The 27,777-nt window shown below is 38.8% G+C and overlaps 1 protein-coding gene across 2 annotated transcripts; it reads left to right on the top strand.

The window, feature by feature from the left end:
• The first annotated feature begins 101 nt into the window (after positions 1-101).
• Positions 102-27,777, top strand: VNN1 (vanin 1). 2 transcript variants are annotated; one of them, XM_074333599.1, is made up of 11 exons: positions 102-234; positions 1,127-1,168; positions 3,538-3,787; positions 5,080-5,210; positions 16,758-16,950; positions 17,839-18,130; positions 18,553-18,914; positions 24,406-24,576; positions 25,606-25,740; positions 25,930-25,988; positions 27,656-27,777. In XM_074333599.1, exons 1-10 carry the CDS (start codon positions 146-148, stop codon positions 25,963-25,965), a joined length of 1,701 nt encoding a protein of 566 aa, XP_074189700.1. In that variant the 5' UTR covers positions 102-145; the 3' UTR covers positions 25,966-25,988; positions 27,656-27,777. The 2 variants fall into 2 exon arrangements, with proteins under 2 accessions (XP_074189700.1, XP_074189699.1); XM_074333598.1 differs by lacking the exons at positions 25,930-25,988; positions 27,656-27,777 and having other exon boundaries at positions 25,606-25,803.

Raw genomic sequence — 27,777 nt, 5'->3', positions numbered from 1 at the left:
TGAGCAGCAAGGCTGCATTTGGCACACTGTACATTACATGTCAAAGGTGATGCAGTGGCATTAGTGATCAGGTGACCCAGTTTAGGTGTTGTAGGAGACACTGCTGGTGCCTCACCAGTTCCACTTGTGGACAAAAAAAAGATCTATGGAAAGTAACATCACAGGGTTGCTGGCAACCAGACGAATACTGAGAGTGGGACTCGAGCCCTGGGGCGAGAAGTTTTTTGGCTTCAGGTAGGAAAGAATTGAAACGTGAGCTGATACGGAGTTTAAAATGAAAATAAATTTACTTAGCAGAGAGCAAGTAGGACAAGAAAGGCCACTCCACAGACAGAGTGGCAGTCTCTAATCTCTAGTGGAAGAGAGACCCCTCTGCCCATCAGGCTAGGGTTTATATGTTTTCTTGTTTCTATGGAAAATTGCTTGGTATGGGAAAAGGAGGAAAGAAGAACAATGGTAAATTGATCTGTAACTTCTGTAACATGCAAAAAGAATAGAGACAGGTTTACCTTTAATTTTCGTAAAACACAACCCATGGTTTTTTTGTAGTAGCTTTAACTACGGGAATGGCCATAATGGAATGTCTTTGCTCAATAGCCTTCAGATGGTTTGTTTTGTGTGATTGATGAACGTCTGCCTGAGTTCTGCATCTTGCAGCACGTAGGCAGCAGGCTTGGAATCCAACCTCCTACTTGCTTCAGAAAGGAGTCCTCATGCTCCTTCCCTATATTAAGGTGATCTGATCATAAATCCCTAACTGGGCAGGTCATGGTGTGTAGTCATGGTACAGATAATATATCTTCTTTAGTAAAAAGTTTATCTTTACCTTAAGCAAGCCGTGCTCATTGTTTCTGTGAATCTAGGGTAACATACCTTTGAAATGCCTCTTTTCAGACTCTTCAAGTGAAACCACACTCAAGGGAGCACATAATCTTGTTAACTATTGTAATCCAATCCCTGCTTTCTTTTCTCCCACTTTCTTATAATCTTCCTTACATCCCCTCCTTAATTTCAAATGCATAAAAGACTCTGCAAAGCTGTCAGTTTCCTGGGCATTTGTGATCTTGCTTCCCAGCAATTGTCATCAGTTTTGGCTCAAATAAACTCTTATAAAAATTCTCCACAGGTTTGGACATTTTTATATCGACTCCAGTACTGGCTCCAACAGGTAAGCCTGTCTCTCCCATTTTGGGGTAATGGTTTGTCCTGTGACCTCAGTTCTCTGATACAGCTAACAAAAGTTACTGATTTTCAGTTGTTCTGCTTTCCCCTTGTTGTGAAGATGGGAGAGACGACTTTCAAGCTTTGTCTATGTTAGACTGGAAACACAATGGGAGCTTCTTATTTATTTCAGAGCTTCCTTTTATAAATTGTTATGTAACAATTACATCTCATTGTGAAGTATGTGTATCGCCACCCACCTGGGAACAGGAAACCAAAAGGAGGTCAACAAGCAGAGGGAGCTGGTGTTTACTGTAGACTCGGGAGGGCTGGGTAATCACAGCCTCTTGGTTACTTTGGTAGCCACATAATAAATTTATTACAGTACTAAAATATAAAAAAAGTCAGACATACACATTTGCAAATTGAACTATAAAAACACCATCCAGAATAAAATCTAATTATTAAATGAATAATCATAAACACTAGTTCTGTAAATATAAAACATGTTATACTTATTTGCAACTGAAACAAAATTGTCCTACTTATTATAAGCTCTTTTTCCATTATTTTTCTCTCTTCAACTTCCCTGTTTCTCTCTTTAGTTGTCACTGTCATTGTTTACACTCTTTTATTAATCCTATGGTCTACAGCCTCTGAAATGGTCCCCAATAATCCCTGCCTCATTCATGCCCTTGTGTAATCCCCTCCCATCCAGGGTAGGCTTGACCTACTGATTTGCTTTTAATGAATAGAATACAACAGAAGTGATGAGGTATCACTCCCCACATTATATTACTAAGAGACTAGCTTCTGTCTTGGATGGGTTCTCCTGCTCTCTGGCTCTGAGGGAAGCCAGATACCCTGATATGAGCTGCCTACCTTTCAGCATGGCCTGAAGCAAGGAACTCATCTTTGGGCAAAAGCCAATGAGGACTTAAGGCCTGCCACCAATCATGTGAGTGAGCCTGGAGCTGAGGAGTGAATTCTCCCCAGCCAAGCTTTGAGATAACTGCGGCCTGAGTCAGCAGCTGGATTGCAGCCTTGTGAAAGAGACACTGGACTGTAAGAGACACCCAGCTAAGCTGCCCTGGGATTCCTGACCCACAGACACTGTGACACCATACATGCTTGCTGGTCGAATCCACTAAATTTTAGGAAAATTTTTATATAGCAATAGATAATGAATGACCCTTTTGTATTCCTCTTTGTCCTGGCTTCCCCATTTCGAGGAAACTAAAGTGAATAAAGTATAGTGTTTAAATATTCATATGATGATAATAATAATTTCAAAATTTTAAACCTATTTATTCTTCAAATTATTTACATATACTGCTATGTGCTGAAGTCCTAAAAGGTATGAATTCTAAAAATTTATGTTTAAGTCATGGTCATCTGTACCTTAGAATGTGACCTTATTTGGAAATAGGATAGTTCTGTGAGGGTGAAATCCAGTAAATCAATAACGTAATCAGATTTAGCTAGTTTGCAGTTTGACTCACCGCATATCGCATATCCCCGCTAACCAGCCACGTGTTATTAAACCTAGCTAGTCTGCAGCGAGATCTGCCCTGATAGTCAGCTATTTCCTCTTTGCTTCTCCCCTCACTGATTAACTGAAGAACTCTGTTTTGTTCCCTTTCTCAAGGCCATTCATACCTCGTTAATTAACAACATCCTAACCTGAAAAGAGCAATTTCTTAATTCTCAGGCGCCCAGACTCAGGAATACTCATAAAGCCCCAGGCCACACTTGCCGAGTTCAAGTCTCGAGTCTGGAGATAACATTGTTTATAAACAGGCCAGACCCCAGGAAGGATGTCAGTCCTTGAACCTGTCTGACCGACTCCCCCTTTCCTTTGTTCTTCTTGTGTACCTATAAATCTTCTGCCCGTTCTAGAAACAGGAGGTGGCTTTGGACTGGAGTCCGCCATCCTCCCTGAATGCTGGCATTCTGAAGAAACCTGCTTTTCTTTCCACCAAGCATGTCTCTCGATTTTTAACTTTTGCAAGCGGCAAGCAGCCAGACCTCAGCACAGTAGGTTTCAGATGAAATTAATTAAAATGAGGTCATTCTGGAGTACGCTTGGCACTAAATCTGTTGACTGGTGTTTTCTATTAATAAAAAGAAGAAATTTGGACTCAGACACGTACCCAGGGAGAAAACAGCCATCTACACGGAGAATGGCCTAAACAATCCTCTCAGCCTTCAGGAGTTCAATAAGGGAGGGTCATTTGTTATATAAAATTTGTTTACATCTATATTTACGATATAAAACTACAATGTTTTCTTAAAGTTACATGTTTTGATTTGTCTTTAAAGTACTAAGTTCTGGTACCCACGTGACTTATTCTGGTTTCTCTCTATAAATATCAGGACTTGCTCTGTTTTTCAGCAATCGTTGGACTTCAGCATGACTATGTCTCAACTGCTGACTTATGTGGCAATTTCAGTGTTTCATGTCTTAACAGCCAGCTCCCTGGACACCTTCACAGCGGCTGTTTATGAGCATGCAGTCATATTGCCAAATGCCAGCTTAATAGCAGTGTCCCATCAAGAGGCATTGGCATCAATGAACCAAAATCTGGATCTTTTGGAGGGAGCGATCATATCAGCAGCAAAACAGGTACCACCTCTTGAATGTACTGGCTTCTATGTAGAGAAAGAGTGGGGTGTAAGGAGACAGGCTCATTGTCAGGGTCAGTTACACATGTGTCAGGGTACACCCTGACATGTGTCAGGGTAGCCAAGGACTTTTGTTTTACAGCCAGAGTTCTACCTCCTTCTCCAAATTATTAGAAAAAGGACACTGTTACTTTACTTTGCAAATAGTGAGATAAAGAAAAGAACCGCTTGGTTGTCATTAAAGGGCAGCAAACCTTTGAGGAACTTGCTGTAAATATAATGACACTGTTGCCCTTTTCTGCTACAGATGGAGGGTGGAGGAGAAATGAGTCAGGGACTGGGGGCGATTTTTAGAGTATTAGTGGCTTTGGTGTACTTTTGTTCTCTCAATTTTGGTGTTTGTTCACAACACCAAAACAAACTTAAGTTGCAAATTACTTAGCAGTATGTATCATATACTTCACACTTCATACCTCATTCTAATTACAGATAAAAGTATATATGTTAATGCATAGTAAGCCCTTGAGTTAAAGGAAGGGTTAAGGTTAAGTGTGTGGTTCAAACAAGTATGGTTTAAATAAAGATATTCGTAAATCAGGTATCGATGAGGGATACATGAAGTGTGATGGAAGTCAAGGATGGACACAAGACATATCTATCAATATACTTTCTTGTATGAAAATGTAAAAGGTTGTCAAGAATTTTGAGGTTCTTTTTCACTCTTAGTCCAACTATTTTCCTAAAGGCCAGAGCAGGTTTCAAGGTGACTCTCCCACACAAAGTTACCTGGGTTAGCTCAGGCCTGACACCCTCCAGGTAAGCAGTGTCTGAGCCCCTTCCTTTTAAGAAGCAGGAATCCCATTTGCAGGGTATGGAGCAGGGAAGGCTGGAGCAGAGGAGAAGGTGAAGCAGAGAATTTGAGTTATAAATCAATCCGTACTCACTCAGGCACAACAACTGGCCAAAGTTCAGGGAGGGAGGTGATTTGGGGATGAGCTAAGAACTGCAATGGATAGTAAACCTGTGAGTAGCCTGCAAAGCTATTAGTGTTTAGGGGAAAAAAAAGAAAAAGTTATAAAGAAGGGACAGAGTTGGGATTAGAAAATATAGTTGTTGGGCAAAGAAAATCAATTAAAAACATAAAAAACAAAGGAATAAGATTGAAAGAAAAAACAAACAAACAATACAGAATGGTTATTCCTCAGCCACTCAGTTCCTCAGGTCCTCTAGCATACCCCTCTTTGATTGTTTGCTTATTTGAGAAATATTTTAAATAAGATGCATTTTTAACAGGGTGCACATATTATTGTAACTCCAGAAGATGGTATTTATGGCTGGAACTTCAACAGGGAATCTATCTACCCATACTTGGAGGATATCCCAGACCCTCAAGTGAACTGGATCCCTTGTAATCATCCCAACAGGTAAAAAAAAGAAACCAAAACAAACAAAAAAACAGATTCTAAAAAAAAATAATAATAATCATGAACCTGAGCTTACTTAGGAAAATTTTTTAGAAGATCATTATGTAAGATCTGCTATCAACTCTAAGTTACAAGACAGTTGTATTTTTTTCATTGCATCTATACATTTAATAGAAAAGTAAATATGAATTGTAAAATCAGTACTAGAAGGTAACATAGAAATCATCAAATTCAGTGTGAATTTCAATTGAGGGACTGACTCTGGAGAGATACTAGTGTAATTTGGTTAGGGTCATGGGGCAGTTGGTTAGTGAGAGACTAGATCCAAACTCTACTCTTCTGACTTCTTACTCATGAACAGAAAATTGTTTCCCCATTGGATCTGTAATTTGAAAACTGTATGACTAAATAGCAAAATAGAGTCACATGTCAGTTTAGGATTTAAGATGTTTCTTTCTCATCCATAAAAGAGCTAAGGAGGTTAACATATATAAAATCTTTAAGGCTTAAGCTAATTGTCAACCTCGGAAGTGTTGTACCAGAATTGTGTAAGTGGTTTAAATCAAGTCTGGTATAAAGAGATATGAAGTGTGATGAAAGTAGCACTATTACTTTTAATATAAGAAATACATCATCTTACACATCTAAGAGAATCATGTCATTTAACTCACTTCTTTCCATATGCAACATGGCTAAAACTGCAGAAATTCTTTTTTTGGAATTGCTCTCAAAACCACACAAACTTACTGTTGTGACTGCTTATAGAGACACCTTGATTTTGACAAAGTTCAATATTATTTATCTTCCTCATCTACTTTATTCATATTTTATTGTATCATAACTATTTCTTATTTAGCCATTTCCCATGTGAGATCTTCAGATTCTAAACAGCAAGAACTCTGTTCTTCCTTCCATTACGTGACATCACTTGTTTCTTAATGGCCTTTCCCTAGGATCAAATTTCCAAGGGCCTCTGGAAAATTCCCACCAGGATGTTCCATTTCAAGGAGTCTGATTTTCTCTTTATGTTTTCCATCAACCAATTACATCTCCATTCCTTGCCTTCATTAATTTATTCAATTTCTTTTTTTTTTTTTTTTTTTTCTTTTTTTTGAGAACTTACTATGTCCAGGCACTATTCTGGACAAGAGGTGAACAAAACAGATTAAAACTCTGTCCACCTGAGTCTTTTATTCTAGTATGGGGAGGTAGTTAATTGAAAAAAAGAGAATTTTATCTATGTCTATATCTACCTACCTACCTACCTACCTACCTACGTATCTACCTACCTAATCTACCTATCTGTGATATGAGATAGAGGTAAATGTTATTGAAAAAAATATAGCAAGAAAGGTGGATATGGTGGCAAGTGTGGGGCTTACATTTTTCAGGTAATCAGAGGGCTTTATGGTGATATCTAAGCAAAGACTTAAAGGAAGTGAGTGAGTAGGTCAGATGGGAATCTGAGGAAAGAGCATTCCAGGACAAGGGGTTTCTAAATACTAAGATCTGTGGTCAGAGTTTGTGTTTGGCATATTAGGAACAGCAAGAAGGTTAGTGTGGTTGAAATGATGTGAGGGAGGGGGGAGAAAGGTAGGCAATGGCGACAGATAGTTGAGAGGGGCCTGATTACATAAGGATTTGTGAGCCATGCTTATGACTTTGTTATTTGAGTGAGAAGGTGGCCATTGGAGGGTTTTGAGCAGAGAAGTGACATGTTCTGACTTAAGTTTTATAAGGAGCTGTCTGTTCCAAACACCATCATCTCTCTGGCAGAGAATGTAGAGAATAGACTCCAGCAGTCATTGGAGAGATCGAGGCAGAGAGATGATGGTGTTTGGACCAAGATGGTAGAAGTTTGGGTACCGAGAAATGACCAGATTCTGAATAAAGTCTGAAGGCAACTCTGACAGGTTTTGCTGAAAGATTAGATGTAGAATGTGAGAGAAAAAGAGAGTTAAGATCCCTTGTTCTTCACATACAATCAGATAGCATGTCTTGTTGAGTATGTTTCAAATATCCACTGAGTCCACTTTTTTCTTTTCTCAGTTACCAACCTTTTGGGGGCTTACATCACCACTTAGTCAGGGTGTTATGGAAACAGGCCCTTATCATTTTTCTTTTTTCTTTTATTTATTTATTTAGCCTTTATATTTCACATGCTTCCAGAAGGATTTGAGGTTTCTTACTAATTTTATATATTTAAAAAATTGGACAGTTTAGATATCAAAACAAAATATAAGCCACCTCAATCAAGTAGAGAAAGTAGTTGTTACAAGGCTGAAAGTGGGCTGATAATTACAATTGGACACTTAGCATAGTTCTGAGAGTTCCTGGGAGGCTAAGAGAAAAACAATTTGGCTCAGAAGCTTTCATTGCCTCCCAGAAGAAAGCTTACAGATTTCTTGAGAGACAACTTATGCCAATAATCTAACTCAAAGACGAATTTACTCAGTCTTTTTTTTTTCATTGATTATTTCTTATGTGAGTGTGTAGGAGTCCTTGTATAAGGACATCCTTTAATACAGTGAATGTCTGCGCCTATGATCTGGTTTGCAGATTAAAGAATCAACCGTTAGTTCAATAAGGGAAAAGAAAAAACTTGCTAATTAGCTAGCTTGTATGAAAAAGCATTTTGATATTAGATTACATATTACTTGCACTGTTAGTTCAAGGTTTTGTGTGCATACATGGTTTCTCCAGTAGACTAAGTGATTTTGAAGTGTGCCTACCATGTCTTACCCTTCAGAATCTCCCACACTGCACACTTGGACAGCTCTGCCTAGAGTGTCCTTTTCCTGGAGGCTCATATACCTAGTGTTGTGCGGGAGACCCTGCTCGCTGCGCCATTTGTCATGCAGGGTGACAGGTGGGGTCTCTTCTGGGGTCTCTAGTCCCACTCCCCACATAAGAACGCAGGACATGGTGAGGCCAAAAAGGAACACCCATGGAGCCATAGATAGGAGAGTCATACCACTACTCTCGCTGGTGGCTGGTTTGGAGACACAGGAAGCAGGAGCCACACTGTTCGCAACCCTTACTGCGCCGCTTGCTGGCTCAGCCACCATCTTCTTGCTAGCCCCCATTTTTGCTAGCGTAGCCACGGCAGTTATATTAGTGGCCAATGGCTCACTGGTTACAGCTGACAGCCAAGTAGCCACAGCTGATGGCCATCCAAATACAGTTGATGGCCATTTACTACCTGAGCCAGCTCCTTTCCACATGAGGCTGAGAGCCTGGAGACTGCACTCCTGGCTCTGTCCCCACACTAGCATGGTGCGTTGTTTGTGGAAGATCCAGCAAACATTTGTTGAATATTTAATGTGTGCTTGTTATAAGTTACTAAATGTCTTCTTCAACAATTAATGATTTTTGTTATACTTTGAGATTAAACACTTTGAAATAAGCCTTAGGAAATACATTTTAATTTTTAATTTTTCTATTTCACCTCCTTCTTCTGTTCCCAATAACACTAGGACAGAACTCTCTGCCCACATTAAGGGCTTGGCAAATGTAATGAATTAAATGATTTCAGGCTCACATAAGACAAATGTATTTTTAAACTCCAAATTCGAAGATGTCTTCTAACAAGGAATTTTGGAACCTTTTCTGGACATAGCAAACAGTCTGAGAAATGTAGTTTAAATGGAAATATATTAGAATATACAATGCACTTTTAAGATTAATAGAGACAGGAGGGAAATTCGAAATCAGGACTGTTTCAGAAATCCAAAATATCAGGCTTATATTTCATATACCTATTCTACCATGTTAGGTGCTCTGGAAGGACTTGGAGTAAATATGTTTCAAGTGGTTCAATGTGTTGTATTTATATCTGTGGATTTCAGATATAACTGAAAAACAAATGAGGGGGAACTAAGAGATGGTTATTCATATAAATGCATTAAAATAATATTGTTTTAGATGTGCTTTTCCATTCTTCTTGGTCTTTTACAAGGATATGTTTTGTAGATGATTGCTATGGTTTTGCACCAATTTGTTTTGATACTCAAAGAAAGCTTTCATTACTATTTCCAGCAGATGGCACCACATTTTCATTCATTCAACAGTTATCTTATGCTCAGCGAGGTTTTTCTTCAATAACCTAGTATTAACCATTTATTATTTTAGGGTTGTGTCAATACAGAATAAACAAATGTTATATATTCTCAGGCCTCACTTTTCAAAATTGCATGTTAATTGCTTTCCTGGAACAACTACTGGTAACATGATAAAGGAATCAGGCATTAACAAGTATTCCAAAGCTTCCATCTTTCCGTACTGTCAGGCACTGTCCTAACCTTGTTGTCTCCAATCTGAACAATTGAAACAACTTCCTAATGATTTCCCTACGTTTAGCTTCTCATAATTGTAGTATATTCTATAGTCTGTTGTCCTATTAATCTTAAAGAGAATTCGGATCATGTTACTTCTGTCCTCAAATCATTTCATGGAACCTTTTTGTCTATTAAATTTGGAATAGGTTTCTTAGCCTTTTGTGCAGAGTTCTATCTCTTATGACCCAAATGCATATTTTAAATTCCCCTTGCCCTTTTCTTCCCTAAACATTGACTAGTTTCCTGAGTAAGTTTCCCCTTTTCTTACCTCCAAGGGTTTTTTACCCCAATTTTATTTTCTATTGTGGTAACCCACACATACCATAAAATTTATCATCTGAATCATTCTTGAATTTATAGTCAGTGATATTAGTTACATTCATATTGTTATACAACCATCATGATCATCTAGCTCCAGAATTCTGTATCTAGCAAAACTCAACCTCTATACCCATTAAACAATAACTTCTCTGTGCTCACTTTGGCCGCACATACTAAAATTGGAATGATACAGAGAAGATTAGAATATTTGACAAGGGAGCCAGAAATACTCAGTGGGGAAAGGATAGTCTCTTCAACATACAGTGTTCAGAAAACCAGATATTCATCTGCGAAGAATGAAGTCGGACCTTTATCTTACATCTCTCACAAAAATGAACTGAAAATAGGCTTAAACATAAGACCTGGCACTGTAAAACTCCTAGGAAAAAATCATGAAGAAAAAAAAACAAACAACAACTCCTTGCTATTGCTATTGGCAAGGATTTTGGGGATATGACACCAATAGCATAAGCAAAAAAAGGAAAAAAAAATCAATGAGTGGAACTACATCAAACTAAAAAGCTCTGCACAGCAAGAGAAACAATCAACAAAATGAAAAGGCAACCTATAGAATGGGAGAAAATATTTGCCAACCATATATATGAAAGAGGTTAATATTCAAAATATAAAAGGAACTCTTATAACTCAGTAGCAAAAACTTTTTTTGATTAAAAAATGGGCAAATGATCTAAATAGACATTTTTTTCCAATGAAACACAGAAATGACTAAAAGTTGCTCCACATCACTAATTATCAGGGAAATACAAATCAAAACCACATTGAGAGATCCAAGATGGCAAAGTAGATAAACACTGTGCCTGCTTCATTCCATGAACACATTAAAACTACAACTAAATTATAGAACAATCAACCTGGAGAACCACCTGAAGTCTGGCTGAACAGAAATTTCATAACTAAGAATATAAAGCAGATACGTCAAAACTGGTAGGAGGGGCAGAGACTCGAAACAGGCTGGCCCCAAACCTTTGTGTGGTGATTGAGAATAAGGAGCAATATCTCGGCCATGGAGGAACCTCCAGAGGAGCAAGGGACCCCAGCCCCACACCAGCCCGGAGTACTGGTAGCCAGAAGAGGAACGCCACAACATCTGGCTGTGAAAAACAGTGGGGATTCCAACTATCCGGGTGGGAAGGAAGGCTGCGGAAAACTCAGACATCCTCTTAAAGGGCCTGGTCACAGACTCACTTGCACAAAGGCACTCGCCTTAGCTCTAGCAGAGGGATGGTTACTCAGGGGGTGTCGGAGGCAGACTGAGGTGTGTAGCTTCAGGTGAGGACTGGAGGACAGTTGCCATTTTCCCTGTGTGAGGTTCTGCCCCCATGAAGCTGGCAGGTGGGTGCCATCTTTCCTGTGTTGAGCCCTCCCCCACAGGCCAAATATGAATCTGATTGGCCTGTAAGCTCTGCTGCTCTACTCTACTGACTCACTGGGAACCTGTGCAACCCAACTCCCCCAATGCACAGAGGCACTTTCTCCAAGAGCAGCCAGCCTCGCCTACATTGCACTCTTTCTTGGAAAACTATCAGAATCCCCAGGCCCTAGGCAGGTGGCAACTGGTCTCTGGGTACTCTAAGAGTTTTGCTGAGTAGCTCCAGGCTCAGCCCTGGGACCAAACCAGAATTTACATTAACCTGGTGACTACAAGTCTTCCCACTTTAGTGACTCCATGAGACTCTGACTCATCCAACTAACATACTGCATGAGACTTTATCAATGGCTGAACCTTAAGGGAGCCAGCAGGTGGCAGCAGGTCTCGGGGTGTCCTGACTTTTTGCGACACCCTGAGCCATAACTGGTGGCAGCTGTCATCAGTATACAGTGTGGCCTCTCCCACATGCTTCCAACTTTAGCATAGGCAGCAAACAACTGCTCATTGCTTTCTAGCTCTTATGAAGTAGTGCCCCCCACCTGTCACAGGTAACTTGGGCCTGCACAGGAGCCCCTACCAAGAGGCCTCAGAAGAAGCATACTTAGACGTTGGCTTCAGACCATAGCAGAGTACTGCCCAATTAGCCCCATAAACAGTAGATACAAAGGGCAATCTCAACATGTACCAGAGCCCTCTGGGGCGAATCCCACTCAATGGGGTAAGCCCCTCACACAGCAGCCTATAAGCCTATAAGCCAGGCAGCTTAACGGCCAATCCCACCCACTGATGTGCCTATAGCAATCAAGGCTCAACTATAACAGGAGGGCACACACAACCAACACAACGGACACTCCTGAATCTCTTGAAGCAGGTAACTAGGGAGACTGTGCCAGGGGCCCACAGGACACCTACTGCATAAGACCATGCAGCCAAGACTGGGAGACATAGTAGATCTACCTAATACATAGAAACAAACACAGAAAGGCAGCCAAAATGAGGAAACAAAGATGTCTCAAATGATAAAACAAGAGAAAATTCCAGAAAAAGAACTAAATTAAATGATGGCAAGCAACCTACAATACAGAGTTGAAAACACTGGTTTCAATGATGTTCAAGGAACTTAGTGAGAATTTCGACAGAGAGACTGAAAGCATAAAAAAGGGCATAGAAACCATTAAAAAGAACCAGTCAGAAGTAAAGAATCCACTAGAATCCACTGAAATGAGGAATGCACTAGAAGGAATCACCAGTAGACTACATAAAGCAGAGGATCAAATCAGCAGTTTGGAAGACAAGGGAGCAGAAAATACCCAACTGGAACAACATGCAGAAAAAAGAATCCCCCAAAATGAGGAGAGTTTAAGAGACCACTGGGACAACGTCAAGTATAGCAACATTTGCATCATAGGGGTACCAGAAGTAAAAGAAAGCAAGGGATTGAGAACCTATTTGAAGAAATAACTGAAAACTTTCCTAACCTCATGAAAGAAATAGACATACAAGCCCAGGAAGTACAGAGAGTCCCAAACAAGATGAACCTTACAGGCCCACACAAAGATGCATTATAATTAAAACTGCAAAGGTTAAAGACAAAGAGAGAACCCTAAAAGCAGCAATAGAAAGGCAACTAGTAACTTATAAGGGTACTCCCATAAGATTGTCAGCTGACTTCTGAACAGCAACTTTGCAGGCCAGAAGGGATTGGTACAAAATGTTCAAGGTGATGAAAAGCAAGTACCTACAACCAAGGGTACTCTACTCAGCAAAGCTATTATTTGAAATAGAAGTACAGATGAAGAACTTCCCAGACAAGAAAAAGCTAAAGGAGTTCCTCATCACCAAACCAACAATACAAGGAATGTTAGAGGGACTTCTTTAAGATGGAAAAAAAAAAAGGAATCAAAATTATTCATAATAAAATGGCAATAGCTACATATCTATCAACAATTACTTTCAATGTAAATGGATTAAATTCTCCAATCAAAAGACACAGGAGGGCTGAATGGATAAGAAAACAAAACTCTTACATATGCTGCCTACAAGAGACTCACTTCAGATCAAAGGACACACACAGACAGAAAGTAAAGTGATGGAAAATGTTATTTCATGAAAATGGAAACGAAACAAAACAAAACAAAAATCGGGATAGCAATACTTATACCAAACAAAAGAGACTTTAAAACAAAGGCTATAACAAGAGACAAAGAAGGACCCAGTAATCCCACTTCTGGGTATTTATCTGAAGAAACCCAAAATGCTACTTTGAGGAGATGTGTGCATCCATATGTTCATTGCAGCACTGTTTACAATGGCCAAGATGTGGAGGCAGTCTGGCGTCAATGGAAGAATGGATAAAAAGTAGGCAGTACATATCTACAATGGAATATTGCTCAGCCATGGAAGGGAATTGGTTCTTGCTATCTGCAGCTGCATGGATGGACCTGGAAGGTACTGTGCTGAGTGGATGTCAGACAGAGAGAGACAAATGCAATATGATTTTGCTTATATATGGAATCTAAAGAACAAAATAACAACAACAGCAACAACAACAACAAAACCACCAGAAACAAACTCATAGATACAGAGAACATTTTGATGGTTGCCAGATAGGAGGGGGATTGGGATTGTGGTTGTAAAAAGGGGGAAGGGATTAAGAAGTATAAGTTGATTGTTAAAAGGTAGTTATGCGGATGTAGACTATAGCATAAGGAATATAGTCAATAATACTGTAAAAACTGTATGTTGTTAGATGGGTACTAATTTGTTGGGGTGATAGATGGGCAGGGGGTTAGGGAACAGAGTGAAAAAGGTGAATGGATTAAGAAGTACAAATTGGTAGTTACAAAATAGTCATGGGGATATAAAGTAAAGCATATGGAATATTGTCAATGATCTGATAATAACTATGTATAGTGCCAGGTGGGTACTAGACTAGTCAGGGATCACATCTTAAATTATATAAATGTCTAACCACTATTCTGTACACCTGAAATTAATATAAAACAATATTGAATTTCAACTGTAATTGAAAAATTAAAGGAGGGCGAAGCTAAAGGAGAATAAGTGGCCCAAATATCCAAGTATAAAACAAATAAGTTATGGGGATGTAATGTACAGCATAACTACAGGAGTATAGTCAATAATATTGTGATAGCGTGGTAAAATATCAGATGGTTGCTGGACTTATATCATGGTAATCACTTCTTTAGTTATATAAATGTTGAATAATTATAGTTTAACCGTGAAACTAATATAATATTGTATGTCAGCTATATTTTTAATAAAATTTTTTTTAAAAAAACCACATTAATATATATCACCTCACACCTGCTAGAATAGCTACGATAAAAAAGACAAGAGATAAATGCTGGAGGGGACATGGAGAAACATGTGCACTGTTGGTGGGTATGTAAATTGGTGCAGCCACTATAGAAAATAGTATAGAGGTTTTTCAAAAAATTAAAAATAGAACTACCATATGATCCAGCAATTTCACTTCTGGGTATATTTCCAAAGGAAGTGAAATGAAAAGATATCTGCACTCTCATGTTCATTGCAGCATTATCTATAATAGCTAAGATGCAGAAATAAATTGTCTATCATTGAATAAATGGGTGGAAAAAAATGTGGTATACACGGTAGCCTTTCCTTATTTGTAGTTTTGCTTTCCATGGTTTCAGTTACCTGCTGTTAACTGTGGTCCAATAATATTACATGGGAAATTCCAAAAAGAAACAACTCATAAGTTTTAAATTGTGTGCCATTCTGAGTAGCGTGATGAAATCTATCACCATCCCATTCTGTCCCTGCCCACGACGCGAATCATCTCTTTGTCCAGCATATCCATGCTTTACATGCTCCCTGCACATTCGTCACTTAGCAGCCATCTTGGTTATCAGATCAGCTGTCGAAATACCGCAGTGTTTGTGTCCGAGGGATACTTATTTTACTTTATAATGTCCCCAAAGCACAAGAGTAGCAATGATGGCAATTCAGATATGCCAAAGAGAAGCTATAAAGTACATCCTTTAAGTGACAAAGTGAAAGTTCTCATCTTAATAAGGAAAGAAAAAAATCTTATACTGAGGTTGCTAAGATTTACAGTAAAAATGAATCTTCTAGTTATTAAACTGTGAAGGAAAAAGAAACTTTTATTAGTTTTGCTTTTGCACTTCAAACTGCAAAAATTATGTCCAGCAGGTATGGCATCAGATTATTCTCCAGGATGGTTTCTGTTGGTTTATTTTTTTCCTTTTTATTTGTATGCCTTATGATTTTTATTGGTAAGTAGACATTTGAAGCTTATCATGTGATGACTCTGGAAATCAAATTTTCCATCTTCCCCAGGATTTTCTGTCTTTTGTTTATTTCTTTCTTTTGGTTGTGTAGGCTGTTTCTGTGCGAGGATGGGAGGTGGGGTGAAGGTGGTGGGTAAGCCTCAGGTGTAAACTTAAGGTCTTCTCAGGCCTTGTCTTAGCCTGTGCCTTTCCCCAGGCATGTGTAGTGATTGTTTTTTTTATGTTCAAGTCCTTAAATGTCTGGTTCCCAAAAGGGGAAAAAGAGTAAAAAAGGAAGGCTCTGACCCTATAAACCTCCTAGAAATCACTTCAGCCAGAGGGGGATAGAATTGCAACAATGTGAGTTGCGGGTGGAAGTGCAACAAGGCTGCCTGCCCCTGAGCCTGCACCTCTGTGATCAGAAGCAGTTATCAAGGATCAGAACACAGATCCCCTATATTTGGAGGAGGAAGTCCTTATTGCTCACTCTGCTCCCACAAGCTGCCTGCAAGGTGCTCCAGGAACACCGGCAGGTCTGCCTGCCACAGGGCTGGAGTGGGGACGGGACATGGGTAGCCACTGCTGAACTAAGAGCTGAAATGGACTGAAACTAACTGTAATTTACCTTCCAAGGCTTCCCCTGGAAGTTTCAAACCTTTAAATAGACTCCAGAGTTCCAAAACTTCTATCACACAGATTGTGCAAGCAATTGTTATCTGTGTGGAGGGATGGATTCCTGGTGCTTCCTATTCTGCCATCTTCCCAGAATCTTCCGACTATCAAGTTGCCCTTCTTTCATTCAAAATGTTTTTTTAATGTCTCTTTTCTGACAGGCATGGGTTCAGGGAACAGGAGATATCTGTCTTTGCCCCATAATATCTGTAAGATGTGATACACATTATAAGATTAACATATGAATGTATGATTACATAATAGATGTTGATAAATGTTATGAAGAAAAAAATACATGGCCTGGAACCTCACCCTAGTATAGTTTCCTACAACCACATTCCTACAAGCATGTACTTCCTGTGAAGTCTTTTCTTGTTTTACTTTTCTCCTTCTCTGGATGTTATTTAGAATTTACATGGTGGAAAGTTCGTGAACTTAATTGTCTGAACTTTTTGTATAACTTAATAGGTTTAAGCCACTACCATTCTGAATTTTGTTAAAAGCTAACCTTGATTGTTTTTTTCTTTCCTCTTCCGATAACGCATACCAGATTTGGCCATACTCCACTGCAAGAAAGACTCAGCTGCCTGGCCAAGGAAAACTCTATCTACATTGTGGCAAATATTGGGGACAAGAAGCCATGCAATTCCAGTGATCCCCAGTGTCCCTTTGACGGTCGTTACCAGTACAATACTGATGTGGTGTTTGATTCTCAGGGAAAACTGGTGGCACGCTACCATAAGGTAGACTTACTTTGAAAAGAATTCAATTACTTGGGGGCAGCCAGATGGCTTAGTTGGTGAGAGTGTGAGCTCTCATCAACAGGGTTGCCTGTTTGATTCCCACATCGGCCAGTGAGCTGCGCCCTCCACAACTAGATTGAAGGACAATGACTTGACTTGGAGCTGATGGGCCCTGGAAAACACACTGATCGCCAACATTCCCCAATAAAAAATATTTTTAAAAAATTCAATTACTGACTATTTAACAAAATAAAGTGAACAAGAAGGGGAAATAATCCTTATTGCTAATAATAATAAGCATACTTTAGAAGCAGAGTGGAGACAAAGCATAGAAAGTAATGATTAGATGTGGGAAGCTCCTACAAAGAGGCTCAAGAGGTTTCCTGTGCATCTAGGAACACAAGAGTGTGTTCCGAGTGTGTGAGAATCAGTAGGCCCCACCTGCATTGACATGTAATGTCATCTTTTGAACTTCATCCTTTTAAGACATGCCCTGGCAACGGGTCAAGGCTAGAATGGAAAACTCCTTACCAGATAGACTTGGTTTTGAAGAGAAAGGACCAAAGAGTGTTCTTCGTCCACCGAAAATAGTTAAATGTTCTTGGCAAATAAAAGTTATCTGTTTCACTCCCATGTCTTGTAAGATTCAAGGTCTTAACAGATAAGGGTTTCCTTGTACATATATATCAAATGGTGAGACTGAACCAAAGGCTCCTATCAGCTGCGATAATCTCTGATTCTGTAATGCCCTTTACCTGTGAAGACAGTGGTCATAGATGAAATTGGCACTGTCAAATGGATGTAAGCTTGCACTCTTTCAGACACAGTGATGTTCAGATCAACTTCTTAAAAGAGATTTCTCCCTGCTTTATCTTCTGTTTATTGCAGCAAAACCTTTTCATGGGTGAAGATCAATTCAATAAACCCACAGAGTCTGAGGTTGTGACTTTTGACACCCCCTTTGGAAGGTTTGGCATGTTCACATGCTTCGATATACTCTTCCATGATCCTGCTGTGACCCTGGTGAAGGATTTCCATGTGGACACCATACTGTTTCCCACAGCTTGGATGAATGTTTTGCCACACTTGTCAGCTGTTGAATTCCACTCAGCTTGGGCTATGGGCATGGGAGTCAATTTCCTTGCATCCAATATACATTACCCCCAAAAGAAAATGACAGGTAATATATAATCGTTAAGATTTATGGGTGTGATGTAATCCAAAAAGGAAAAAAAGTGCCCTTTAATACAGAGCTTTTCAACTCTTAATTTTTGTGTATCTAGCTGGTGACATGCTATTAAATCAATCTTCATCTAAATTTTTTCTAGACTTATTTAATTTTATTTAAATTGGATGAACACCGTTTTTCTTTTTTTTCAAAATGCACCACTTATGTGAAACTCTCTTCTTGGCTTCTTGGTGTCATACTATATTGGATTTCTTCTCACTTGTTGTCCTTGGCATAGTTCTGAAATTAATGAATTATATATATCTATGTATACCTTAGAGGGAGTAAAATGTTAACATGAGTTTAAAATAACAACTATGAGATCCCTTTTAACTTTTCTATTTCCAATGCCATTTCCAACTTACAACTTCCAGGAAGTGGCATCTATGCACCTGATTCTCCAAGAGCATTTCATTACGATATGAAGACAAAAGAGGGAAAGCTCCTCCTCTCACAACTGGATTCCCACCCGTCCCACCCAGTCCTGGTGAATTGGACTTCTTACGCCAGTGGTATAGAAGCACTCTCGACCGGAAACCAGGAATTTAAGAGCATTGTCTTTTTTGATGAATTCACCTTCTTGGAGCTCAGAGAAGTCACAGGAAATTACACAGTTTGTCAGAATGACCTCTGTTGTCATCTAAGCTACAAAATGTCTGAGAAGAGATCGGATGAAGTTTATGCCCTAGGGGCGTTTGATGGACTACATACTGTTGAAGGGACATACCATTTACAGGTAATGATTATTCTGGGGGCAGGGGAGTTACCAGATAAAATTACAGGACACCCAATTAAATTTAAATTTCAGATAAATGATGAATCATTTTTTATTATAAGTATGTCTCACTTTGATATATATATATATATGCATATATGTTGTTAATCTGAAATTCAACTTTAGTTGGGGACGCTGAATTTTTATTTGCTAAAGCTTTCAATCCTAGATGTCAGTGCAATTTTAAATTGGTTGGAAAAAGGCAGAACATTTATTTTCAGTACCAGGGTTTAAAATGATATAATAATCACATTACAGATAATTTTAATGGATAAATTAACTTCTGATATTTCCTGCCTTAACAAATTTAGCCATTTTCCCTACATGTTCATGGATGCCTATCTTGTTTTATAAAGAGCTTGACACTGAGTATGTCCTGGAGACATGTAAGGGTGGATATGGACACATGAGAGATGTACAGTACAGAGATTCAGCTACCTCACATCCCACAACGTAAGGGAGGAGCTATGATAATCTTAAGAGATTGAACTCCTTAAAAAGCAGTTTCCTTACTCTTCTCATTTTGCTCTTCTCTCCCTTGAGCTGGCCCCAAATCCTATTTCACCCAGATTATCGCAGTATCTTAACAGAGTTTCCCGTTGACAGTTTCAGCTCCATCTACTCCCTTCCCTGGAGGATAGGGACATTATAATTACAAAAACCACTAATAGCTATTTCTTATTATTTCACTCTCTTGCTTAAAATTTCACACTGTCTTCTACTTGGCAAATCAAATTCCTTAACGTAAAACACTCAAAGTCTTGTTATGTGCCGTTTTCTAGTCTCTATTGTCTTCTCTTACTTCTACCCACATGTGCCCCGGGCTCCTGTCATATTGAAACATTTCCCCATTTCCAATATGCCAGCTTCTGCAGAACTGCTGGGTATTTGCACAGGTTCTTTCCTTTATCTATGATGCCTCCGTGCCACTCATCATTCTTAGTGCTTTTCAGGTGTTCTTTTCACCAAGAACGCTGCCCTGATACTTCCTGTAGCATCCCTCCTCCCTCCCTAACTGGGTTAGGTATCTCTTTCATGTGCTCCCAGACATCCTATGCTTAACTTTATCAAAGACATGTCATGTCAAAGTATGCACACACGTTTTGGAGGCTGAAAGCCCTTTGAGTGCTGGAACTGAACCTATTGTGTAATGTTTGTTTGCTGTATGATAGAAAAGCCCTCTACCAATGCTTGTTCATTTTGACAAACATTTATCAAGTGCCTACTACATACCAGATATATATTCTTTGCTAGTGACATGAAGATGAATAAGTATAGACCTTCCTCATGAGAAATCTAGAAGGGGAGAAAGACATATTGTGGGGACAGAGCCAGGGGAGCAGTTTCCAGGCTATCAGCCTCACGTGGAAAGGGGCTGGCTCGGTTATTAGATGGCCATCAGCTGTAACTAGTTGGCCATCAGCTATATAACTGGTTAGCCATTAGCCCGTAATATAACTGCCATGGCTACACCGGCAGGTTGGCTGGTTGGCAGAGAGGCGGACAGCAGATTGTGGATCATGTGACTCCTGCTTCCTGTATCTCCAACCCAGCCACCAGCGAGAATATAATGGTATGACTCCCCTATCTATGGCTCTGTTGGTGTTCCTTTTTGGCCTCACCATATCCTGCATTCTTGTGTGGGGAGCGAGAGCTGAGACCCTGCATGACACACATGAACAGATAATTTTAGGTTGCCATGTGATAGAACACAGAATGCAGATTTTGCTGTAAGAATACTAAGGAGCTGTACTTAGCCTATTTTGGGGATCCAAGGAAGTTTCTGGAGACATAATGTATGAGCGTATGCTATTATCCAAGTGAAAAAGAGAGGGAGGGAATTCTAGGTGGAGCAGAGAGCATGATCAGAGGTTTCGATATGTGACAGAACAGGGTATGCCGGAAAGAACAAGCAGGTTAGTGCTGCTAAGACATAACGTAAGTGAAGATTGGTGGAACGTGAGCCTACGGGCATGATCATATCTTGCAGGATCTTACCTGTCATTCCTAAGAATTGGACTTTATTCTGCCAGTGATGCTCTTTTGTTGGAAGGTGTTCAGCAAGGGAATGCTGCGATAACATCTCCTTTTAAGTAGATGATTTTGTCTGCAGTGTGGATATGGAATTAAGGGCAAAAAGACAAGTTAGATTATTAAACTAGTTCTATTAGGACCTGGACCAAAAATTATGTTAGTAGGAATAAAATTAGGGTATGGGCTCAAGAAATATTTAGGAAATTGATTTAAGTAGCTAATTTGATATGGAACAGGTAGGCAGAATGAAAGGTCTAGAATATGCCAGGTTTCTGGCAAGGGTGGCTGGGTGAATATGATGCTCTGGCAGATTAGGTTGCCAGAGGAGAAGCAGATTGGGCGGCAGTGTGGAGGCGCTCATTTCTGCTTTCGAAGTACATATGGGACATCCAACTGGAGCCATCCAAAAGGCTGTTAAATATAGGGGTCTGACACTTAAGGGAGATAATTAGATTTAGAAATATTGTTTTGAGAATCAGCAAGATAAAGGTGGTGGTTAAACCCACAAGAGTGAATAGCGTTACAAAGCTGACTACATAGACGGCAAAAATCAGTGGGATAAAGGTGGAACCTTTAGAGCTCCAATGTTTGGGCAAGAAATGGACAGAAGAATAGGAACCTACAAATATGATTGAGAAATGAAAGAAAACTTAAACAGAGAACTCTCATGGATGGCAAAGAAGTAGAAATTCTCGGAAGGAGAAAAACGTGAAGTGTATTTATGCAATATGTTTTACCATTTTTGACATGATTGAGTGCAATTTTGGTAGAACTTCCTGGGCTAATAATGACAGAGTGAAAGACAGATTGCAGTAGGTTGAAAAGTTGAAGGGAAGTAAGGATATTGCAAGAATGAGTGAGTATTTTTCAAAACTCTTCAGGATAAAGAGAAATGAAACAGGAACTAGACAGACCAATGGTCACAAAACTGTTTTTGATTTTTGTTTTTCCAGTAGATGAGAGATACTTGATTGTCTTTATAGGCCTAAGGGAAAGAGCAACATAAAAAGAAAAGGATGAAAATACAGGAGGAATTAATTCTCCTAATCAGTGCTTCAGGTGTTGGAAAAAAGAGGAAAAATGGTACCAGGAACACAGGTAGAAAATGTCCAACAACTGAAAATTAGTTAAACAAATTATGTTGTAGAAGAGTATTTATTGCCATATAAATATTATCATATGTTATGTGGCATATTGACACTAATTGTGTTATGTATGTGGCATATATATGGTATTACATTACCATGTTAATTTTTAAATTCAAAACTTACAATATAATATTTTTGTGTGTGACATATTTTTAAGTTTAAAAACTTGGTTACAAAACAAGAAGCAATCTCTTGGTTCTTCCTCTTTCTTTTTCCTCCCTTCCCCTCTCAGTCTTGTCCTGCCATCTGCATCACTCATCTAGTTTCACTGAGGAGAGCAGAGCCCAGTCCATTCTTAGTGCTTGGGAAGGTCAGCTCTGTCAAATAAACAACACCCTCTGTTATTGCTGGGCACTGGTCCTTTGGCTAAACCATGGGTGCCAGACAAGTTTTGGGATTTCACATTCTAAATTTAGCAGTTTCTCTCATATATGGTGACCTTTTTGGATGACCAAAAACGGATCGAAAGTTCTGAGCATGTGGGTAGTACTTGCCAATTTTAAGCTTCACAGTGGAGTGATCTAGCTGGGCCTTTTGTTAGGGGAATCCCTGGGATAAGTATCTTGAGAGATTTCCTCTTTGGTCAAGTTTTTCAGGCTTAAAATTTCTTCTAATACTCTTTCTGAATAAGGTTGCCTACTTTAGCAACTAAAAAGAAGGATACCCAGGTAAATTTGAAATTCAGATAGATTTGAAGTTCACGTAAAAAAATGTAAGTATGTCCCAAATATCACATGGGATAGATACGTTTTTGTCCCATGTGATGTTTGGCACATACTTATACTACAAACTAGAACTGTAGTTCAGATAAATTAAAAATACTAGTTTTTAGTAAAAGAAAAAAAATAGTATTATTTAATTTATCTGAACTTCAATTTAAACTGGGACTCCTGTCTCATATTTTATCTGGCAAGCCTATTCCTGAAGGATAAATGACAGCATTTGAGAGCCAAATGAGAGAAATGACCTTTCAGGGAGAGGTGGTGGTGGAAGGAAATGGTTTCAAATTTTGAGTATGATTCTTTCATGGAATCCCTGTCAACTACGTCTTTTAAAACCTCCATCTAAACATCATCTGCTTCACCCTCTCTAGAAATAAATACTTCCTCTTTCACTGGACCAGGTGGGAGACTCGGTATCGTAGGCATCCTAACAACTTCCCACCAGTTTTCTTTAGTCACCACCACTTTACCAGCTCCTGAGGTACCTCGCCCTCCCAGGGGTGGAACCTTTGGAGTATTCTGCAGCAGAGATAGGGTTGGTTCTTGGCTTTCCCCGCTGCCAGTTTAGGACTTGGCTTTCTTGGTTCTGCTAGCGCAGTCACCACTTTTGTATCATCTCAGCTTCTAAAATTGCACCATGGTCTATCCTCCTGGTCTCCTGTTCTTGTGTGTTTTTAGCCTTAAAACAAGGTCAATGTCACTTCTAGTAGGATTTCAAGGGAACAAAAAGAAACCCATATTTACGCGTATTCTACCTTTTATTTGAAAGTTATGTGTATCTCATCTGAACACACTTGCCCTAAGCACTTGTTATCCAACTTCAAAAGCAGAAGCGGGGAGACCAGTTAGGGGCTTTTTGTTTCAATCTGGCAAGAAGGTGGCTTGGAAGATGCAATACAAATGGAGTTAAATGAATGTGGATCTTTTTTTGGGGGGGAGATTTTCCCTCTGCCTGGTGAAATGATTCATATCCTTATATTTTTACATTCAGAAAGTTATGTATTGTAGTTCAGGATAGTATGACTATGCAGAATAGTGCAACAATGTAATATAGTGAGAATTGTTTTATTACTTGCTCAGATATAAAATATGTGACTTTTCCAGATCACAGGGGTTGTCTTTATATCAACTCTAAGGTTCACTACAACTTTAAAATTTTTTTCATAGTGTAAAATAGGCAATAAAATAGAGATTAAATTAGTGTCTAAATTAAACCTTTTTAAAAATTTGAAAACTTGATTAATAAAAGCATTGCTAATTTGAGAATAATGAGGATATAATTGTTCTCAGCTATAGACCAAAGGATTGATTATTTCTCTATGTGGCTTGATCTGTTTGATAGTGAATTACAGAAAATACTGGAGTCTGAAGCCCTTCATTTTTATTGCTAGTTGCTATAGACAGTCAGCAATTAACAGTATTAATCAATTGAGGAAATAACATTATTTTACCAAACAAAGGAGGATAGACATTTTGTCCGAGGTCAGGAGAGTGTTTCCATACTTAAGTCCTTTCCTAGGACTTACTGGTTTGCATTCACTTTCCTAGATTTGTACCCTGTTGAAGTGTAAAACAATGGGCTTACACACCTGTGGTGACTCCGTTGAAACCGCTTCCACCAGGTTTGACATGTTCTCCCTCAGTGGCACTTTTGGAACCCAGTATGTGTTTCCTGAGGTGCTGCTGAGTGAAATTCAGCTTGCACCTGGAGAATTTCAGGTAAGAATCTTTGCTCAATGTTGCCAGCTCCTTTATGGAACAGGAAGCACTGTTTGAGTACAAAACCTACCCAAGTGCTTACAAATACTAAAATCAAAATCTCCATTTGAAAAGGGTAAAATTATCCTTAGGGGTCCTGAAGGACGCTGAGCAGGCTGCATGTCTTGTCTGGAAAGCCTTAGTATAGAATAATAATTAGATATCTTTGAGAAAAAAAGAAATATGCTATCGTAGGGACTATAAGGATGAGGCTGGGCTGTTTAAGGTCTGTCGAGTAGGAAGAAGACTCAAGAAGAGTTTCAGGACCAGTCCCACCAGAGAAAGAAGCCCCTTCACATCACTGGGCAGCAATAGCCTAGGGAAGTGAAAAGGAATTCCTATCATGGTATGGGTGACCACAGGAGAAAAGGAAAGAAGAAAAAGCTGAGGAGAGAGAATCTGAGTGGCTGGTGTTGGCAGGAAAGCAAAAACGTTTTTTTTAGAGGCCAGAAATAATTTCTTACTGAACCAGAACTCTGCCCAGTCATATTCTTCTACTGATTATCCCAGGTTCCGCTCTCCCTCCCCTTTCCTTATGGCAACAGCTACTGTGGGGAGTTAGGGACAGTGGGCAGGGTGGGATACTGTAGTGAGTGATTGACAGGGATGATAGAGGCTCAGCTCAAACTCCCCTTAGTCAATCCTTTGTGATCATGGAGGAGTCTTTCTCTTGTCTGAGTGGACCGGATTGGATTTCTCTCTTATATACTCCCCAATCCATTATTTTATGTTTATTAACTTATGGGATGCTTCCTCAGCTAAATAAATTATAAGATGTTGATTACAAACATTTCAATAATAAATGAACCATTGCCAGTGTGATAGCTCTGATTTTTCTTGTACTTTGTACCATTTCAAATATTTCTGGTAGAACAAAATCTGGCCATTATTTGTATTGTTTCTTCATCCAGTTGTACTGACTTTTAAAAGTGTGTTGTAGGTTATGTAACTTAAAGTTATATCCAGTCAACTTCTTTGTGTTTTAATTAGGTGTCAAGTGACGGACGCTTGTTTAGCTTGAAGCCATTATCTGGACCTGTCTTGACAGTGACTCTGTTTGGGAGGTTGTATGAGAAGGACCAGGCATCAAATATTTCATCAGACCTCATGGCACAAACACTAAGAGTAATGCTCATAGTTATAACAACTATTGTATACTTATTAAATTACTAGAATCTTTAGATTTGCTCTCTCTTATTTTGAATAATTTAAAAAATGATGGATAAGAAAAGAAAGATGGGTCTGGGCTCTTACTATTAGTGGTTATGGCCTCTTGTATACGTGAATTACTAATATGTATTTTTCTTTATTTAGGCAGACCAATATATACCAGACAATGTAAGCAGATAAATAGTGACAACATTTTGAAAGGTAAAATCAATAAAATGAAGATGACACTTGTACCCATCTTTTAGATTTTTTTTGGTGAGAATCAAGTAAGTTAATACATTTAAAGTTCCTGGCTCATAGAAATCACTGTATATGTGTTAGCTATTGCAATGATATATAACTGCTAGAGTAAAACCAATTGTGATGTAGTTATTGCTAAAATTATATCACCTCTGATTGTTTCACGTAAGTATATTTTCCAATGGTTCAGCCATCCTACATATTTCAATTAGAGAAATCAATGAATTCAACATCAGCTAACTGGCTTTGGTTTGATATCTAGCATTGATATATCCCCAAGGCAGCTCAGTTCACATCTAGAAATCTATTAGAGGGCTTTCATGTTTTTTGTGTTTTTCAGTGGTGATTTACTGCCTATTTAGTGTTTTGCTTAAATTGTCAGCCTGTAACCATATTAATAGGGTGGCTCTAGAACAGACATTTACCAAGTCTGGCATGTTATCTGTTTTTGTACGGCCCGTAAACTATGTAAGATTTTTATGTCTCAAAATGGCTGAAAAATAAAATCAAAAGAATATTTTGTGACACATGAGAATCATGTGAAATTAAAATTTCAGTTTCCATACTTAAACTTTTATTGAACACAGCCATGTTTGTTTAGGTATTACTTATTATTGATGGCTGTTTTCATGCTACAATAGTAGAGTTGAGTAGTTGTGACATAGACCATAAGGCCAAAAAAGCTGAAGATTTACTACCTGCTGCTTTCCAGAAAAAGTTTGCTGGCTCCTGCTCTAAAATATGAAATATTTCTAGTATTGAAAACCTTTAATGCAAGTCACTGGGAAATTGCCCTTGAGTGTCTTTCTTGTTAATTCTTCCACACAAGGAGAGATAAAATATTTTTATTTGCTTTGCATTATATTACCATCACAAAAAAATACCTTGATTAACATATGAACAAATATGCTAAATGAACTAATACCCCAAACAAATGAATGCAATTTTTATAAGTAAGATGGTATCTATTCACTGTGAGATACCACATCTTCCGAAGTCTGGCAATTAAGTTCACAAATTCGTTACAATGAAGTTGCTAAATTTTTTGAAATAAGACAGATTATTCATCATGAATTTGTACCAACTAGACAAACAGTTAACCAAGTTTACTGTTTGGAAGTACTGAAAAGGCTGCATGAAAAAGTTAGATGACCTGAACACTTCACCAACAATTCATGGTTCTTATATCATGACAATGCACCAGCTCACATAGCACTGTCTGTGAGGCAGTTTTTAGCCAGTAAACAAATAACTGTATTGGAACACCCTCCCTACTCACCTGATCTGGCCCCCAATAACTTCTTTTTTTACCCAAAGATAAAGGAAATATTGAAAGGAAGACATTTTGATGACATTCAGGACATCAAGTGTAATACAATGACAGCTCTGATGGCCGTTCCAGAAAAAGAGTTCCAAAATTGCTTTGAAGGGTGGACTAGGTGCTGGTGTCACTGAATAGCTTCCCAAGGGGAGTACTTCAAAGGTGACTGTAGTGATATTCAGTAATGAAGTATGTAGCACTTTTTCTAGGACGAGTTCGCGAACTTAATTGTCTGACCTTGTAAAGACTTGTTGCATTTAGTATGTTCTAAAATTCCTAAGAGAAATCATGTTATTTTTATTTTCAAGTTTTTCCTGGAGATCAACTAAGAACTGCTCATCTGAATATACTACCTGATATTTTTCCCTGTGACAAACTTACTAGCTTGTCTTAGAATAATTTTTCTTAAAATTAAATATTACAGCAGTGAA

Source organism: Rhinolophus sinicus, linkage group LG05, assembly GCF_036562045.2.
Source record: "Rhinolophus sinicus isolate RSC01 linkage group LG05, ASM3656204v1, whole genome shotgun sequence".
Taxonomy (NCBI): Eukaryota; Metazoa; Chordata; class Mammalia; order Chiroptera; family Rhinolophidae; genus Rhinolophus; species Rhinolophus sinicus.
The sequence above is the reverse complement of the archived record's forward strand: the minus strand, read 5'-3'. Positions and strand labels throughout refer to the sequence as shown.